Here is a 17,276-nt window from a genome sequence, read left to right as displayed (position 1 = left end):
ATATATTCTGATCTCACTGAATGGGAGTGAAAGTGACTCCATCCTGTGAAAAGATATTTCAGCCATTCAGATGCTTTCCAGGAGTTTATTTACCTGTAGATAAATCCTGATGTCCAGGGAGTTTTGACAGGGTCTGTATTTTCACTCATGGTTGCAAACAGTTGGATGAGATGAGGCCATCTCTTTTTCTCTCAAGAGAAATGGCTTTATTTCTGCCATTCTGTTTGTGGTGGTGCAGTGTGATTCCAGAATTAGTGAATGTTTAAAAAATAACCCTTCCCCCTCATAAAAACAAAGCATCAAACCTGAGATGTGTTGCCAAACGAAAACTGTAAGAGTGAACTGAGGGGTTATAATGGCATGTGTGCTAGGTGAATTGACACCTTCCTTCCTTGCAAAAGTATCATGTAATGTTTCTTGTCCAAATGTGCTTATGATATTAGGTTGTGCATCACCCGGAGCTGGTATTTCCAGCACAGGAGCTGTAAATTCTGACACTAAAGCTGTGACCTCATTGCAGCCTTCCAGCACCTAAAGGGAGCCTACAAACAGAAGGGGAGTTGGCTTTTTACAGGGGGAGATAATGGCAGGGCAAGGGAAAGTGGTTTTAAGTTGAAGAAGGGAAGATTGAGGTTGGATGTCAGGTGAAGTTCCTTGCTATGAGAGTGGTGAGGTGCTGGAACAGCTGCCCAGAGAGGCTGTGGATGCCCCGTCCATCCCTGGAGGTGTTCAAGGCCAGGTTGGATGGGGCCCTGGGCAGCCTGGGCTGGATTAAATGTGGAGGTTGGTGGCCCTGCATGTGGCAGGGGGTTGAAGATTCATCATCCTTAAGGTCCCTTCCAACCCAAGCCATTCTATGATCAGTTTTAGTGTTTATTCAGAAGTGGGACTGAATCACTGCTATTTTTTCCTTTAGCAATGTTATTATTCTCTGATATGAACTTCTAGATTATGATACATAGTAGTGCCACAAGATACACTGATAGCAGTCAGAGTGTGAAATATTCCATGGAACATGTCAGGGAAATAAAGATAAACTTACTGAATGACGTCCATTCTTGACAGAGCTCTTGGTGTTTGGAGAGCCAGAATGGACAGTGTTGCTTAGTAACTAAAGATGGACTCCCAAATAGCTGCTCCTGTGAAAAGATGAGATGAGTGTGACAGCTGTGTGAAGGATCTGGGTTTTGCCTGATTTTTGTATTTTGTTTTTGTTTTCACTTTGTAGGTTGAAGGGGACCAGTTACCTCCAGGACATACTGTCAGCCAGTATGAAACATGTAAGATCAGGACAATAAAAGCTGGAACTTTGGAGAAACTTGTGGAGAACCTTCTGACAGCTTTTGGGGATAACGATTTTACCTACATCAGTATCTTTCTCTCAACATACAGGGGCTTTGCTTCTACTAAGGAAGTACTAGAGCTTCTCCTTGACAGGTAAGAGCCAGTGGATGGTGGGAGCTGAGCTGTCGTTTACATGGCAGGGAGATGTCAGCAATTGTTTCCATTGCTGTCAGTGGACATGGACTTAATAACCCAATGGACAGGTGTCAAGAATATGTCAAAATTTGGAATGTATAAATACATGCTGCTTGCATTTCCATTCTCATTAAAGCATGGTCACCATGTAGGGAAAATACATTGTGTCTGGCAATGAAGGAATCAAAATGGGGCTAGCACATGGAAATTAATCTAGCTTGTCCCTCTCCAAAAGAACCAAATGAGAGAGGGCTGCAGAGTCACACCTAGCCTAGATTCCTGTATTTACTGAATATTGAATTTTCAGACCTAAGTCTCCTGTTGGGGGAAATTGATTTGAAACAGGGATAATGCATACACACTCAAAACCATGTCTACATCTGTTCACATCAACACACTGTAATTATTATTTTTTTTTTTTTGGACAGCACAAAAACCCCTAGATATACAAATAACCCCTAGATACACAAATAGGCAAGGTTGGAGGTGGAAGTATCATATTTATTTCATTTTCAAAAGGAAGTGATGTACAAAAGCAGCTATTCAGGCATATAGTAATTAGAGGGCTAGTGTAAGAACTCCTAGGTTTTGATTTTGGCTCTCCCACTAAGTAGATAAGGAACAAGGTGCAGATAAGTTATCTGTGCTATTCTTTTCTATCTGAAAAGAAGTCTGATACCACTTGCTTTGCAGGAATGTTATGTGCTTAATTAACAGTGGTGTTGAAATGCCAAGCTGCCAAGCCTGCTGTTATTATAATAATAACTCTGGTAGCTCAAGAGTGGTAACTTCACAGCCAATAAAAAGTCACATCTGGAAAGAGAAGCCATCATGGGGAGAGGCTGTGCAGTTAGATTTTCTACAGTGACCTTCACGTCTCAGTCCATACACATTCTGACATAAGTAAAGAAAGAGCAGTGGTGCATATGTGTAGGAATATAAAAACGCAGAGGAATTCCTTCTCAAGAATAAGGAATTCTGCCTTTACATTCTGCTTTTTAATTCTGCATTTTGGATGTGAATGTCTTTTGAAGAATGCCTCGTGAAAGACACCGAATTCGTCTGGATTCCATTAAATTTAAAACAGAGCTGGCTGGCAAAATGTGTTGTGAGAATCTCCTGCTCTCTAAGCATGTGAGTTGCCCAGGAGCCACACATCTTTAGGATAAACCACTGCTTGTATGCATATACACAGTCATTTCCAGCCAATAATGCTTCCTATGTAATTTAATTGAATTATAAAATAGACTTTAGCAGAAGAAGCTGTTTTTATTAAGAGTTGGGTCAGATAAAATAATCCCTTTTGCAATGATGCGTTACCCAAAATGGCTATTTAAATTCTGTTCTAACAATGCAGTTCTTGTTGCTCTGTAATGGAGCCAGACTGCTCTTTTGGGCTTTTCTATTGGTTGACATGCAGCTAGGGAACTTGTCTTTCTGTAATCAATGAGAACCTGAAGATGGCTTGTATGATGTGAATTAGTCATTCATAGTGGCTCCAAACCTGTTGAATCACACTTAGCTTTTAAATTAAAGGTGCTTGTATAAAACCCAGCTAACTTACTTTGTCTTAAAAGTGTGTTCACATACCCAGTTTAAATGCCCAGACAACATCCTTATGCGTTTGCCATCCATTTTAACAGAGTTTAGACTTCTAGTAGTTTCCATTCTTATTTCTTTGTTAGTGAGGTGTGTTAGTAATAGAAACAAATGTCCCACCTGAGACCATGACCTCATTCCAGGACTCACTGTGCAAACATGCCTAAAAGTGTTTGCAGCAGCTCCCACCCTAAAGCCCTTCTTCTGTGAAGAGATCCTAGAGGCACAACGAGAGGAGCAGGCTGCTAGCAGATATTTAGGAGTGCCCTGAGGCACAGAGAGAATAAGGGTTGTGCTTCACCTTACGGTTTTGGAGTTGGATCTCTGTTTTTGTGTCCACATCTGGATGTTATTTTGCTGTGCTGAGGAGATAGAAGACTATGATGCAAAGATTCATATGTTGCATAAATTATGCATGATCCCGTGTATCTGACAAGCAAGTCTGGAATCTACCACCAAAACCTTTTAAGGTGGATGACCAGCAAAGTGACGGTGCTGGAGAAACATTCTTGTTCCTGGGAGACTGCCTGCATCTTCAATGGAGGGCTGGTTTGTTGGGCACCCTGCACTGAGCCCCTGGGCAGGACTGGGAGGGGGCTCCTGAAGTGCACGGCTCTGCAGAGAACTGGTTGTGCACAGCACTGCAATACCAAAATAATGAAATAACAGCCCCGGAATTGAGGATTGAAGAATGATAAACTTGGGTTTTTGTGCCAGAGGGGGAATCCACTGAAACAACCAGGCCATCTTACAGTCAATTAGCCTGCTTGTGCTTTTGATTCTTTTGTGGTGTTTCATCACTAGCCATTAAAATGTTCAAACCCTACGAGGCTGATCTGCTGTAAGGATGATGAAAAAGTCTTTTGGGAATCTTGCTTTTGCACTGACGTTAGCAGACTCCTCTAGATAAATGGTTCTGCTTTCTTCCTGTATTCTCCCCAAGCGAAAATGATCATAGCAAGCTAAAAATAGGAATGTACAAAATTAATAAAACACTGAAGCCGTAAATTCAGATACTCAAAAATCAGGACTTTGAGCACGGAAAGAAGTCAGGATTATTATCAAGTCCATGCATCACGTGCTTTAGTTTCTACTTCTGTATGGGCTTTTAACATAGGCATTAATGATAGGATTTTAAAAACAGCCTGAAGAAAGTAATTACTCATTCTCTGAGAATCGCTGGTCGTAAGACAGCTGCACTCTTCAGCCTCCTATGAAAATGCAGCAACGGTAGCTGTAAATTGTATTGTTGGTGCAATTTAACCCAGTTAACTCTGCAATTAAGTTCTTAATATTTTCATATCTGGGAATTACACCTGTACCATTGCAATTAGATTGCAGCACAAAAGTAGTGGCAAGTCTAACTTAAGAGTCTGGCTTAGATTTTCTCAGGCATTTGTCAGGGGAGCAAGTGAAAATCAACACTGATTAGAAAAGAAATTGAGCAGACAGGACTAACTTCTTAGCTTTGAATTCTGTGCATGGCCACTTTGTAATGAGTTTCATTTGAGTCTTCAAGCAGATAAGCAGGAAAGTAGGAGTCTTCTAAAGATGAGAGCTTTGTTGTTCACAGCTTTGTTGGCTGCTGATTGAAAGGAAAGATCTTGGCCCAATCTTGTCTGCTGCTTTCTGTCCTCGTGGGCTGTGTTTGAAGTTTGTGTCCCATTGGAGCTTTTGGTAACACACTAGTGTGGCAGCTGCTCTGGCTCTAGGAAGGGAGAACAGGGGAAGTTTGGATGCTGCAGGTCTGCTTCAAACAAGTAGGCTGTGTGATATTTCTAGCAGTGTCTAAGTTTGGGCACTCAGGTTTGTGTCCTTGTCCTCCAGTGAGAGGAAGAGGTGAAAATGTCAGAAGATGGCAAGAAAACATCGGAAGATGGCAAGAAAACATCAGAAGATGGCAAGAAAACACAGGGGTCAGTGCAGAACTAAGTCTCCTGAGCCAAGTTCTGGTCTCCAGCTTACACACCTCTTGGAGCAAGCAGTGATGCAGTCTACGAGGAAGGGCACGTAGGCTGCTTGACCTTGTCAACGTTATCCCCAGCTTTTTATAACAAATGGTAGAATCCTCAGGAAATCCTAGGAGGTCACCACTTCCTTCCCCTCTGACGAATCTCAGGAGTGTAGTATTTAAGAGTCGATGGATGTTTCTCTTGGCTTTTCAAATATCGTGGTTCATCTAGAAGTGTATGGAATTGGGACAAAATAGAGATTAAATTTAAGCTATAAAGGTTAGAATGATTTACATCATGTGTGGAATATGAGCTTGTGAAGAAAAGCAGATGTTCTAAAGAAAATTACATAGAAATGGATAGTAGTTGAATTTAACTAACTCAGTTTTCATCTTTACTGCAGAATAGGCAGCTAAGAGCCTGCGTTCTTCAAATTTATTGTTAGTAATATTTCTAAATAACAGCACAGGGATGAAGGTGGGTGTTGGTACATAATCTGTGTTCTATAGCTATTATTTTTATTTCCCAGTTGAGTAAAAAAGAATGTGAAAAAGGCTCTCAGAATAAGCATTAGTTGTCAATTCCAACTTCACGTGGAGAGCTTGCGCACTGTTTCTTCTTCTTGGTGATAGAGTGAGACTGTAGAGTAAGGGGGCAATCATGGATGGCAAGGCTGAATCTGTATTTGTAGGTGTAAGGGAGAACAGTGATGTGGCCTGATCCAAAAAGGCTCTTCCATCTTTCTGCAGAGGAGCAGCTCCACAACACAGGAACTGCACCTGTATTTCCTGCTCATAGGAGACACTGTATGTGGGAACGTGCAAACCTGCCCAGAAACATAGGTCAGCCCCATGAGTGTGTGAAGCTCTGCAGCCATCGGGGTCTGGAGGGGGTCTTCATTTCTTGCCTGGCCATGGAGGAGTTGGTAGTTTTGTCCCTGTGGAGTGATGAGATGAGCTAAAGGGACATCCCCATTGCTTACACTGCCTTTGCTCCTCTTCACACGACATAGGAGTGCAGGAGGAAGTCCTCCCTGAGCCACACACACATGGCTTCAGTTATTTCACAGCAGGAATCTCATGGTTGCACAGCACTTGTGCTTGCGGTGTCTGGAGCTCCCACATCCTGTGCTGGTGTTGTCATCACAGAAATGCACAGACTGGGCAAAGGGAAGCATTCCTAAAGGCGATGCATCCAGTGCAGTGAGTGTCAAACAAGATGCGTGAGAAGGTTTAAATCTCTGCTGATGTAAAATTCAGAATATTTTGAAGACAGATACAGTTCCCTCTGTATCATCCAGGAGGTACTTGGTGGATTTCTACAACTGTGCTGCTTGTAATGGACTACCAGTTGTGCTCTGGTTAAGAGCAATTGGACGTCCGCATCCCTTTAGTATGCATGGAAGTTTGGCATCTAAATGCACGAGGCAGCTTTGAAAACCTGCCAAGTCTTTAACACTATGCATCCTGATATTGCCTCTTTGTTCGGTAGAAGTAGTTTAAAAATAATTAAAAAAAAAAAAAGTCTCACGTTAGCATTGGGATGTGGAAATGCTGAATGGAAGACCGTGGAAGGAAGGAAAGGGGCAGAGCCAAGAGCAGAAAAGCTCCTCCTGCCCCCAGGCACAGCACTATGGCAGGGTGCCCTCACTGAGCCTTCAGCCTCCCCTGCTGCTCTGTGTGCTGTGGCATTAAGTGCTCCCAAGCGTGATGGAAGCCAAAGATATTTAGCTGTCCAGAGGAGAGCAGGCATAAGCCAAGTTCCTCTCTGATGTATTTTACTTTGTCATGGTAATCGTGTTCCTTGCAGCGGTGCTTAAGAGCGGGGCCGTGCTGTGCTTGTGCAGTAGCATATAAAGTAGCAACCAGCCCCTATCTGAAGAAGTGTGCAGAAAAGGAGAGCTCGAGCTGGGTAAGCCCAACAGGATGATGATGGCAGATAACAAGTTAGTTTTACGTTTCCAGTTCATTTCTTTTGCTGGAGGCTGGCTTCGTAAGAGGGCAAATGGAGGTAGAGAGGTGAGCTTGAGAAAGGCCTGGTGGGTAGAACAGAATAAGGAAACAAATATAAACAGAGGGCTTTGCACAAGCTGGGGAGAGTCCTGAGGCCATTCTGAACAAACAGGGCGAAAAGCTATCAGTCAAGACCGTGTGAAGAAGAGAAATCTCCCAAAGAATCTGCTTTTGCCATTTTTCTCCTCTGGAATTTGAGTGGTTTCCTTCCAGGTTTTGCATCCTGGTTACAGTTTGGGTGAGCCTACCATTGTGTGCTGCTTTCTGTGGGGGGTTTGTGCCATTTCTGCATGCTTCTTCCAAGGAGGGATGGCCTGAGCAGCAAGCCTTTCCATCCCTTCCCTCAGTACCACAGTCTGTCTGCTTCTAGAGCTTCCTCCCTCACCAGGCACATTCAGCTCACATCCGTGCTGTTTTAGGAATGGATCCTCCTGTAGCAGAGCAGATCCTTCTGTGCATTTTAGGACAGTAGCTTTATATGGCATCAAGTTCCCTGTTACTGCTGTAGCATTTATCTTTCTTGTGTTGTTTCCCTGTATACCACTCGGCTAAAGAATTGACTTTGTTTCCACTATTCTGTATAATGTGTAATTCCGAACACCTCACAATTCTTGCTGAATATCTGTGCTTCCAGTTGTTTTCTGCTTGCTTTGATGCTTCCAAGCATTATTTAGGGCTTTGGCACTTCTGCAGAGAACCACCTTTCCTTATTATTTCCTAATCATTCAAAGAGGATTTTCCTTCCTCTTCTTCCCTTCCCTTCTGAACAGAGATGCAGGGTTGCATTTTCTACTCGATTTTTCAGTATTTAAATATTCAGCACTACGGGTTACATTCCGCTCTCATTTGCTTAGTCAGTTCTTTTCAACTAAGTCTATAACTTTCCAAACACCAAGCAAGGCTGAAAAGTTCTGTGGGCTACAGGATCCTTTTGTTTCTCATGTCTCTTTTTGTATGCAAAGCATTCATACAAGGCTGGGTAGTGAATGGCTCTTTGTCCAGGAGCTGGTGAGAACAGAGTGGTGGAAGCCTGCAGAAACACAGTTCTTTACATCAGATGTATCATTAACTCCTCCTAACCCGTATTTAATGGCCTGTTGCTCATGCAGAGCTCTTTTTTTGTTGAGAGATAGGCAGAGATTTACATTTGGCAATATGACAAAATGTTATGTACGTGCCAGGTTTTGTACTGCAAATTGCCTGCTTTCTGTGACTGGGTTTTAGATTTATATGGTAAAAATCAGCATGGGTACCTCTAGTGGGATTTACATGCAAGTGCCTAATGCTTCAGATACATATTTTATATTTCACACATTGTGAGGACAGTGATACTGGGAGTCATCTCGATCCATTTTGCTTGGAGAACTAATGGGAAGTTTTGAAAAATGAGTATAAAAACGTGATTGTTATTCAGGAGTTGCAGCTTTCTTTGCTCAGTAGGGGAAAATTGTCTTTTGTACTGACTAAGATGTATTTTAGTCACTTTACCTAGCAGATGGTGATGGAGAGTGAAATCCTCTCCATTTATCAGCAGCCAAGAGCATATGATACACACTGCATCAGCAGCACGGGGTGTTGAAACTAGATGATTATTGTGGTCCCTTTCAACCCAGCCCATTCTGTGATTGTTCTTTCAATGTCTGCTTCCTCTCAGGAACCTTCTCCTGTAGCTGTTCCAGTACTGAAACTCAGTGTTCTGATATTTGGAAGTGCAAATATTGAAGCCAATAGAGTTCAACCTATTTTGATTGGATTTAACCTCAGCTTAGCAAAGTGATGGGCTTTGTGGCAGTGTTGTTTGGAAGGCATTCTGGTTTATTTCATCCTTGCAGGAAGGCAATGGGAAGTACTTCAAGTGGTTAACTGCACTCACTTTCAATTGGAAAGGGTATGACTGATCCCTTAGAGAGGCCAGGTGGGATTAAGTGCTGAATTGCATGGTTGGAAATAAAGAATCTGTTCCATTTTACAGCTTCGGTAGTGCTGATCTCAATGAAAAGATCACAGGTAGAGTGTGAAATTGCTTGGGAGCACATAGGAGAAAGCAGAGAGGCCGCTGATGGACTGAAAAATTTCCAGACAAGATTGACAGCAAAGTAGTGATTCCTCTTTGAATGCTCCTGCTGTGATTCACTGCAACCCTGGGGAGACCAAGGTGTCATGCAGCGTCATCAGAAGTAGATTCTTACCCCACTGTCAGCACAAGCATAAGCTGAGCATATTTTTCTTTAGATGTTTGCAGTAGTTGTATGAAATCACAATGGAGAAATGGCTTATCCTGCATGAACCTCCAGGCCAAGAACCCTTTCAATTTTTAGAAGTCCTGCAGGACCAGCAGTATTGTTTGGGTATAACTGAGAAGAATTGGAGCCCTTCAAAATGTAATTTTGCGAGTGCTTATGTATGTGTTACACCTTTGTTTCGTGGGCAGACATAATGCTGAGATTTCTGAAGTCTTCACTCCTGTGTTGAACGAGGGACAGCGTGTTGGTCAGAGTAAGATACTGGGATCAAGCAGTCATATTTTGCTCTCAGCTTTGCAACAGATAAGTGGAAACAACATTTTTGTTGTGTCTACATGCAGCTGGAGATGCAGGACCCAGTTTTAAACGAGCCATTGTTGCAGATAACACAAGTGGTTCTACTGCAGGACTCTCAAGGTTAAGGAAGCCCAAACTGACCTCCTTACAGCTGCAGCCACACTGCTGCTATCTGAGGAGCTTGCCTTCGTTAGTTTGGGTTTACTTTGTAATGCACTGGCATGAGCAGTGCATTAAAACCACTCATCTTTCTGTGCTTCAGTTTCCATCTATATTGAACAGTCCAGTGTTAAACCCTTTTCATCATATTGTTGAAACTTATTTTAATGTATTGTGAAGTTTTGAGACTGAGAGCCATGATGGGTGGTGCAAAAACCCATTATTTACAACCTGCTGGTGGGAAGGAGCTTGAATTAAACTGTGTCACTTTCTGTACAGATCTGCAGTTCTTGCATATGAAACCTTAGACTGGTACTTCAGAAGTACATAAAGCTGCCACCTCATATTTCTAACCTTTGAAAGTTATGGATGTTGCAGCTCTGCCATGACCCTTCCCTACACAAACTGACAGCCCATGCTGTTCTCTTTGTCTGATGTTATTAGAATGTTAAAGATGCACTTGTTCTCCCAGCTACTCAGATTAATTGCAGGTGCTTGACTAACATAATTTAAACACAGAATGTTTAAAATCAGCTTGCCTAAGTCTGTATTGGGAGTAATTGTCTGCCTTCATTAAAGCTGGCTGTAAGGAGCCATGAAGTTCTTTGTAGAGCTGTGTATCTGAAGCAATGGGTTCCTCCTATTGAATATGAAGTGCATTATCCTGCCTGCAAGGCACATGCATTACGTACGTAGGTGTGAGATTTTGCTTTGTGCTGATGGAGTTGTGCCTCTGGTTTCCTTTTTCCCAGTGGCATTTTCACAGTGCTGCACACCATTCTTGCTCATGACAACAGTATCAAGAGTTTTGACACGAATGGGCAATTACCACCTAGAAAAATCTGTGTGGAGATCACACTTGGTAGGAATGATGATAATTGTGTAAGAACCGCTTTATTTGGGTTTGTGTTTTCATTTAGTAGGTGTTCCTCTAAACAGCCATCTCCTTTTTCAGGTATGGAAACCTGGAGACCTCAAGCTGTGAAGAAGTCGGGAGCCAGAATTCCTCTGAATCCAAAACAGTACTCAGGAAGTAAGTGTGGTTTTGCACTGTGCAGCAATCAGGATTCATACTGGAGGAGGATGTGGGCAGCATAGCTGTTGTTTCCTTTGAAAATGCACAGCACTGTTTTCTTGCTTAAATAAGCTTGTGTAAAAGCCAAATATCAACCTTCTCAAGACACATCCAATGATATAACCCAGAGATCTCTCAGTCAGCATAATTGTCTTGGAGTTGAACAGGAGGTGAACACATCTAGGCCAATATTTTATTGATTAAACAAACAAGGAATGTTTATTTCCCCTGCCTTATCTATAGCAATAAACGGTTATTGCTTATGACTGATTTTATTGTGCATTACAACAGCGTCTGCAGGCCGTAGCTGAGGGTGTTTCAGGCAGCATGTGCATGCATGCATCTTCTCCATTAGAGCCCCTCTGATGTACAGTGTTGCTTTTTGAGTGAAATTTAAATTCTGATGTCATCCCGTGTTGCAAGAAGAATAGCTAAGCTGATTCGAAATGCAGTTTAAATGGAAAAAAGTGGTTATCTTCCTAGCGTCCTGTGAAACTGCATTTTATCTTTAGACATGGGATGTAAAATGTTCCTTAGGTCATCAGAGTTTGTACTTTGCCATCTGTATCGTGTGTGGTTTGCACTATGGCAATGAAAAGTAGCTGAGTAGTTATATTTGATTACAGTATACTGAGAATCTTCATTGTTGTCAGCATCACTCTATGATTCTATTTCATCTATCAGTTAAAAAACAAATTTAAATCTTTCTTCAGTGCACTTGGCAAGGGGGAGTTGAAGAAGAGAGCCTACAGCATCAGTTTGTTTGTTTTGAGATAGAAGAGAATGTTGAATTTTTCTAGAACATGAAATACACTGCAGTAATTTCATTCTTAAGACTGATGCAGGTGGTTGGTTCAAATCACATCTTAATTTAAAGTATTGGGCCTGCCCTTCATGCTGCTTCTCTTGCTGCGTTTCTGATGTGTTGGGACAGAAGGTTTTGAGTCTATTTTAAAATGGTTCAAATGTCCCCAGTGCAGATATTTTCCATTAACATGCCCAGCACCTCCCTGTCCCTCATTGTCTGAATGGAATTGTTGGACAATGGGGTCGCTTTGCCTTCTGTCATCCATGCAGAAACTGTTTTGTTTAACCACCATAGATAAATTGGTGAAAGCCCCTTGTATAGGAGTGTTTCTCTGAAAACACAAGTAATTATGCTTGCTTGAAGGTGGAAGAAATGTAGAGCTTAATTAATGTCTATAAGTGATACAGGACTCTCAAAAACGGCTTTAGTTAGAAACAAAATGTTACTGCCTGTTAATTGTTTTAATGCTGAGAGAGAACAGAAAGCTACAAGTTCTGGTGGATTGGACTCCTCCTCTTGACCCAGGAGACTTGGTAGGAGAGCTCAAATCTCTGACTCTTTTCTGGTTGCCAGAAGCAACCTTCATACAACAGGTGACAGTTAAAACTTGGTCACAAGCATCAACGAGACAGAATGATGTTGAAGGTAAAGGAAAGAAAACAGGCAGCCAGCCATGCCCTTCTTGTCAAATAGATTAAGAACTTTTTGTTTAGATTTAAAGCAGGATTGTTTTTCTACTGACACACAGTTTATCATCATGCTGCTCCCTGCAGCATCCGTCTTGTCTTCTCCCTTGACAGTAATTGTCACACAGCATCTTTGCACAGTTGGTGAATGACCAGTGGATGGGGTCTGTCTTCCCATTCTTCTGGTAGCACAACTTTTAGTGAGTTGATCTGACTCAGTTTTCATTCATCAGCATGGCTGATTTTGATTCTTCAGCCCTCATCTTTTACATCTGAACTCGATACCTGTTACCCAACCACTTATTTATAGAAAGTTCAACAATGAAGTTACCCAGCAAGTAGTTTATATGCCATGGGCACATGTTTCAACAGATCCTGCATAAACGTGAGTTCACTTCCCTGCCTTAAAAATTTCCATTGCCTTCCAGTTGCTGTGGCTACTTGTCTCTTAGCTATGATTAATGCTATCTGGAAAAGAGACTGCCTTTGTAGTCCTGTTGTGCAACGTGTCATTCTGGTAGTTCAGGTTTTCTCTTGTCTGGGGATAATTCCATTATAATTGCATTTACCCTCTTGTCTCCTAGAACAGAAACATGATATAGGTGTGCTCTCAGTGTTAGATGTGCTGGAGCAATGTTATTTCTTGCCATTAACTCTGTGTTTTTGGAGGTGAAACATCTCTTGGGAAATCCTGGAGTTTGTGCACAAGGCTCTTCTACGTTCATCAGGCTCCTGGTGTGAAGTTCTGATGTTTTATAGTTCTGTTTGATGCATTAGCAATGCAAAGCATTTCCTCTTGTTTGCCACAAGAAATGCAGCAGAAGTGAAAAAAACGACATCAGGAGGAGAATTCATTGCTCCTGAGATACAACTCATGGAGCAGACCTTAGGTATGTATAGCAGGAATATTCTGTCATATTTTGTGTACTGTTAGCCCCCCAGTTAGTACTTTGTGTTGAAACTCCCTGTTCTTTTTGTGGTACAGAGCTGCGATGTGTTTTGAGAAGGAAAAGGCCCGATATATGTAAATTTCCTGTACTATTTGAGTGTTCCACCTGGTGTTAATGTAAGAACCTGCATGACCTACACCAAGGCTTGAGTGCACTTGTGGCACAGCAAGGTTTGGGAGCCCTGTGGGAGCTGTAAACCTCAGCTGGTGTTCCGGGTCTGAGCAGCTGCTTCTCACACTCACTGCAGTGACACAGAGTTGTTACTGACCCAACATCACTTCAGCTCTGCTCCCAAAATGCCTTCTTAGGGATCCTTTCTGCCGAGGGGATTTTCTCCTGTTCACTTAAGTGTCATTCCTAGCATTTTTGAGATGCAGGAATGGTCAAATTCTTTTCTTTTTATTCAACATCAATTTGACAGTGATGTTTAACACAAAATGTCTGATTTTTTTTTTTTTAATTAGTATTGCCATTTTCTTTAGATCTCCATTCAGTAACAGAAAGTTTAAACAAAGTGCTGTGATGTTGTAACTTAAAATACAAACAAACAAACAAGACAGCATAGCTTGGGCCTTAAAATCATGATCAAACTCTGAACAATCAAACTTTTTGTGACCTTGATAACATTAAGGCCTTATACCTCTTTATGTTCAATAGCTTGCTTTCCACAGTTCTCACTGCTTTCAGACAGTCAGAATGTTTATGGTAGCAACGTGAAAGCCAGAAGCAGAAGAATAAAGTTTAGAAAAGGTCAGATGCAATGGCCAAATGTCTGAGTGAATGTGCACTTTGGCCCCTGTTTCCAGAAACAAGAGGCCATGCCTCGCTTAATTGTCTGATAAGGGAGTGGTAAGGAGTAACTCATTTGACCCTCTGTCTCCTGTTATAAGCAGTTCTTTTTGCTCTTCTTTCTTGTATCGTGTAAACAAAACTCTCAGGATGTTGCTTTATTCTGCATCCTCTTGTCAAGGATGTCCTTCTCGTCTTAGCTCAGGACTTCTGGTGACTTTCAAAAAGAAAATAATGGATACAGTGCACCAAGACAGTTCAGAATAAAACCATACACGTGCTAAATATAAATGAAAATTACCAGTATGGTGAAATGATGGGAAGTTTTAATGAGATAGGCACGTGTAAGGTATTTCAAGCTCCTTGACCTGTTGTGGGAAGGGGATCTTCTGGCCAAGCAACTAATGCCACTTGAGGACTTCAGGTGACCAAACTGTTGTGTGTTGCAGATGAGATAGGTACAAGCAATGCTTTTGGTGATGTGAGCTGATAGCTGTAATCTCATTTTCCAGACTCAGATTCCTCCTTGGTTAACTTTTAACTGAGAGCTAAAAGTTGAGTTTCAGTGCAAGAGAGATGTGGACCTGTTGGAGTGCGCCCAGAGGAGGGCCACAGAAATGATCCAAAGGAGGAATACCTGCCTATGAGAAAAGGCTGAGAGCTGGGGCTGTTCAGCATGGGAAGGAGAAGGCTTTGGGGAGGCCTGAGAGTGGCTTTTGCAATGATTCAGATAGCTGCTGAATCACTCAAGTCTGTGTGATAGGAGGGCTCATTCTCCACCTTGTCTGTGCTCTGCTGGCTCAGTTTAACTGTGATGTTAGGCTCAGAGCCTTGCCCTGTTTCATGGCAGCTAGTGAGTGGATGAGTAGTTCTGTGTTTCCATTTGTAAGGCAACAAAACCACACGTGCATCTTCCGATAAATAGGTTTTAAAGTCTGAAATGTTTTAAGCAAGGCTGGTGCAGAAATTGGAAGATTTTCTGAAGGTTGCAAAACCTGAAAGCATTGTTGAGCAGAGCCCGGAGTCTGTGGTTGGAAGGACAGGATTTAAACATTAAAAAGTTTTTCTTACAAGCTGCAAATATAGGAAAGTAAAAATTTATAGCTCAAAATCAGCCCATGAAAAATGCAGCCTGTGATGTTTCTTTCCTGTCTGAGGTCTTGGAAGGCTCCCATTGCTATCTGTCTCTGGGTCTATGGAGTGTAGGGAGTTTCTTCTCAAGGGCAGCAAATGTAAAGCTGCTGCAAGCTGCAGGCAGTTCTCCAGCTCGTTTTCAGAAAGCTTTCCTCCCTGACGCACCAATTAGGAAGTCAAGTGATAGGAGGTCAGTAGGCTAGAGTGTACCTTGTTTCTCTTTCCTATTTCCCCTCTTGACTGAAATTATTTTGCTGGCAAAGAAATCAGTGTCTGTAACGGCTGTGAACTCTTCACCCTGTTCTGGGAGACTGGGTCTGTGTTCAACTCTGTTTATTCTTCAGCTTATGAAAGTGGCCATCAACCGTGCCTCTGGAAACTGAGCTCAGTATGTGGACAATATTAGTACAAGAAAGTGTCCTGGGGAGCGGCTCCTGCTTTGAAATCATTGCAGAACTGGTAAATGCTCATAAAAAAAGAAATACCCATTCAACCTATTCTGTGGCAGTGGAATCAGTAGGAATGACAGTGAGTTTGTGGTGTGGGGAAAGGAGGCACAGAGCAGGAGAAAACACACAGGGCATGGAATGAGGTCCAGTGTTTCCTTGCCCATGGTGGAAAAGAGAGAAAAGTCCTGCAGCCATAGGGCAGTAGTGTTTGTGTACTCGGGGTAAGTGCTGGACTAAAGGGGACAATTAGAAGTGTGGGGAGGCAGGAGTGAGGGCTTGGGAGCATCACTGGGGATGGCTGACTGTTGTGGCAGTGATCATCCTTCTTGGGAAGTGGAGCTGGGCTGGTGATGCTGGCTTCTCTATGTGATGGCGTGGCATTTATCCCAGCTGAGAAAAGCAGTCCTGGAGCTCCCAGTGAAAGGTTTGGCACCCACAACCTTAACCTGGGAAGAGCTTGCTCCCTTGCTGCATGCACACAAAGCTTGTCTGGACAAAGGTGTGAAAATCCATTCCCAAATGGTTTTCAAATGTGACGAGTCTTTGGAGCTGTGTGATCTGTATTTCATATTTGCAGTAAAACCTGAAGCACAGTGTGTGTTTGTTTGCTAATTTTTGGTTCCAAATACTCTTTGTAGCTCTAAAATGGTAATTGCAGATTTTTTCTTGTCAGCATGCCTAACCGAGCAGTATTACTGACAGCTTTCCAAATACTGTCAGTAATTAGAAGTTTGAAGTTGTCACAATAGCAGAGAGGGAAATAAAAGAAACAACAGACTGAAGTGAACAGAGCTTGCAAAATGGCATCTGCGTGGGACTGAAAGTTGGGGAATAGAATGGGAGAGGCAATCTTTACCTTTCTTTAACTATTAGTTTATTCTGAGCACCACCAAGCAGCTGAATGAACCAGGTGTTGCTGGTTAACAACAGATGCTGGTAGCATCTGTGTGCAGCTCTGCAAGGAGAGCTGTCTTGGCTGGCTTCCATCTTCATTGTACAGCGGTCTAAAATGTGGAATCTCTGTTCGTATTGAACAAATTGAGAGACAGGTCCTCCTGGCATGTAGCTCTGTGTTTTCCAGCTGTTAATGTGACAAACCTGGAGCCACTACTTCTGCATCCCATGCTTTCGAGGACTCTCAGAGACTTTGAAGGCCAGGTGCCTGGTTGCCATGAGGGGAGCACAGATGCTCTCTGGGCTGCCACGTTGGTGTCTCAGACTGCATGCCTATGGTTAGAGCTTGCTCCTGAAAGCCTAGCCCTTCTCTTCATGTATGGCTTATGGCTATGGGATACTGTTATTGTATGAGGGCACTGTGAAATGAGGTTGGTGGGAGAGGCACTGCTCGGTCAGAAGGTTTCTGTAGATGTGAATAATGTTTTCACTGTGGGGCTAGGTTCTCACCTCTAACTACACAGCAGGATCCTAAGGAGCTGTGGAGCTGAGTGAGACCCGATGCCATCCAGGACTGCTTCACTTAGCTCATCTCAGCTGCTTTCTGAAGGCAGTGTGAAGAGCTGCTTCCCTAAAATATTGCATTTCTTCTCTCCTAGACATCTCCCCCGACTTTCCATGACAGCAGGAAGCGCAGCTCACCCCTCTTTCCTGCTGCAGCCTTTATTGATTGCTGGCTGGAAGAGGCTT

General features: G+C 42.7%; 1 protein-coding gene across 2 annotated transcripts in view; it reads left to right on the top strand.

Annotated features, from left to right (window-relative positions):
• Positions 1–17,276, top strand: part of RGL1 (ral guanine nucleotide dissociation stimulator like 1) — a 65,840-nt gene that overhangs the window by 23,791 nt on the left and 24,773 nt on the right. The window contains exons 2-4 of one of the 2 annotated variants that reach the window (XM_031595518.2): positions 1,229–1,280; positions 1,393–1,437; positions 10,697–10,774. In XM_031595518.2, coding sequence (XP_031451378.1) covers positions 1,279–1,280; positions 1,393–1,437; positions 10,697–10,774 — 125 coding nt within the window. In that variant the 5' untranslated portion in view covers positions 1,229–1,278. Of the gene's footprint in view, positions 1–1,228; positions 1,438–10,696; positions 10,775–17,276 lie in introns of both variants that reach the window. The other variant, XM_031595517.2, reaches the window with a different exon arrangement.

The sequence above is a fragment of the Phasianus colchicus genome, chromosome 9 (assembly GCF_987193195.1).
Source record: "Phasianus colchicus chromosome 9, bPhaCol1.hap1.1, whole genome shotgun sequence".
Lineage (NCBI taxonomy): Eukaryota > Metazoa > Chordata > Aves > Galliformes > Phasianidae > Phasianus > Phasianus colchicus.
Note: the sequence above shows the minus strand (reverse complement) of the source record. Positions and strands in the feature narration are given on the sequence as shown.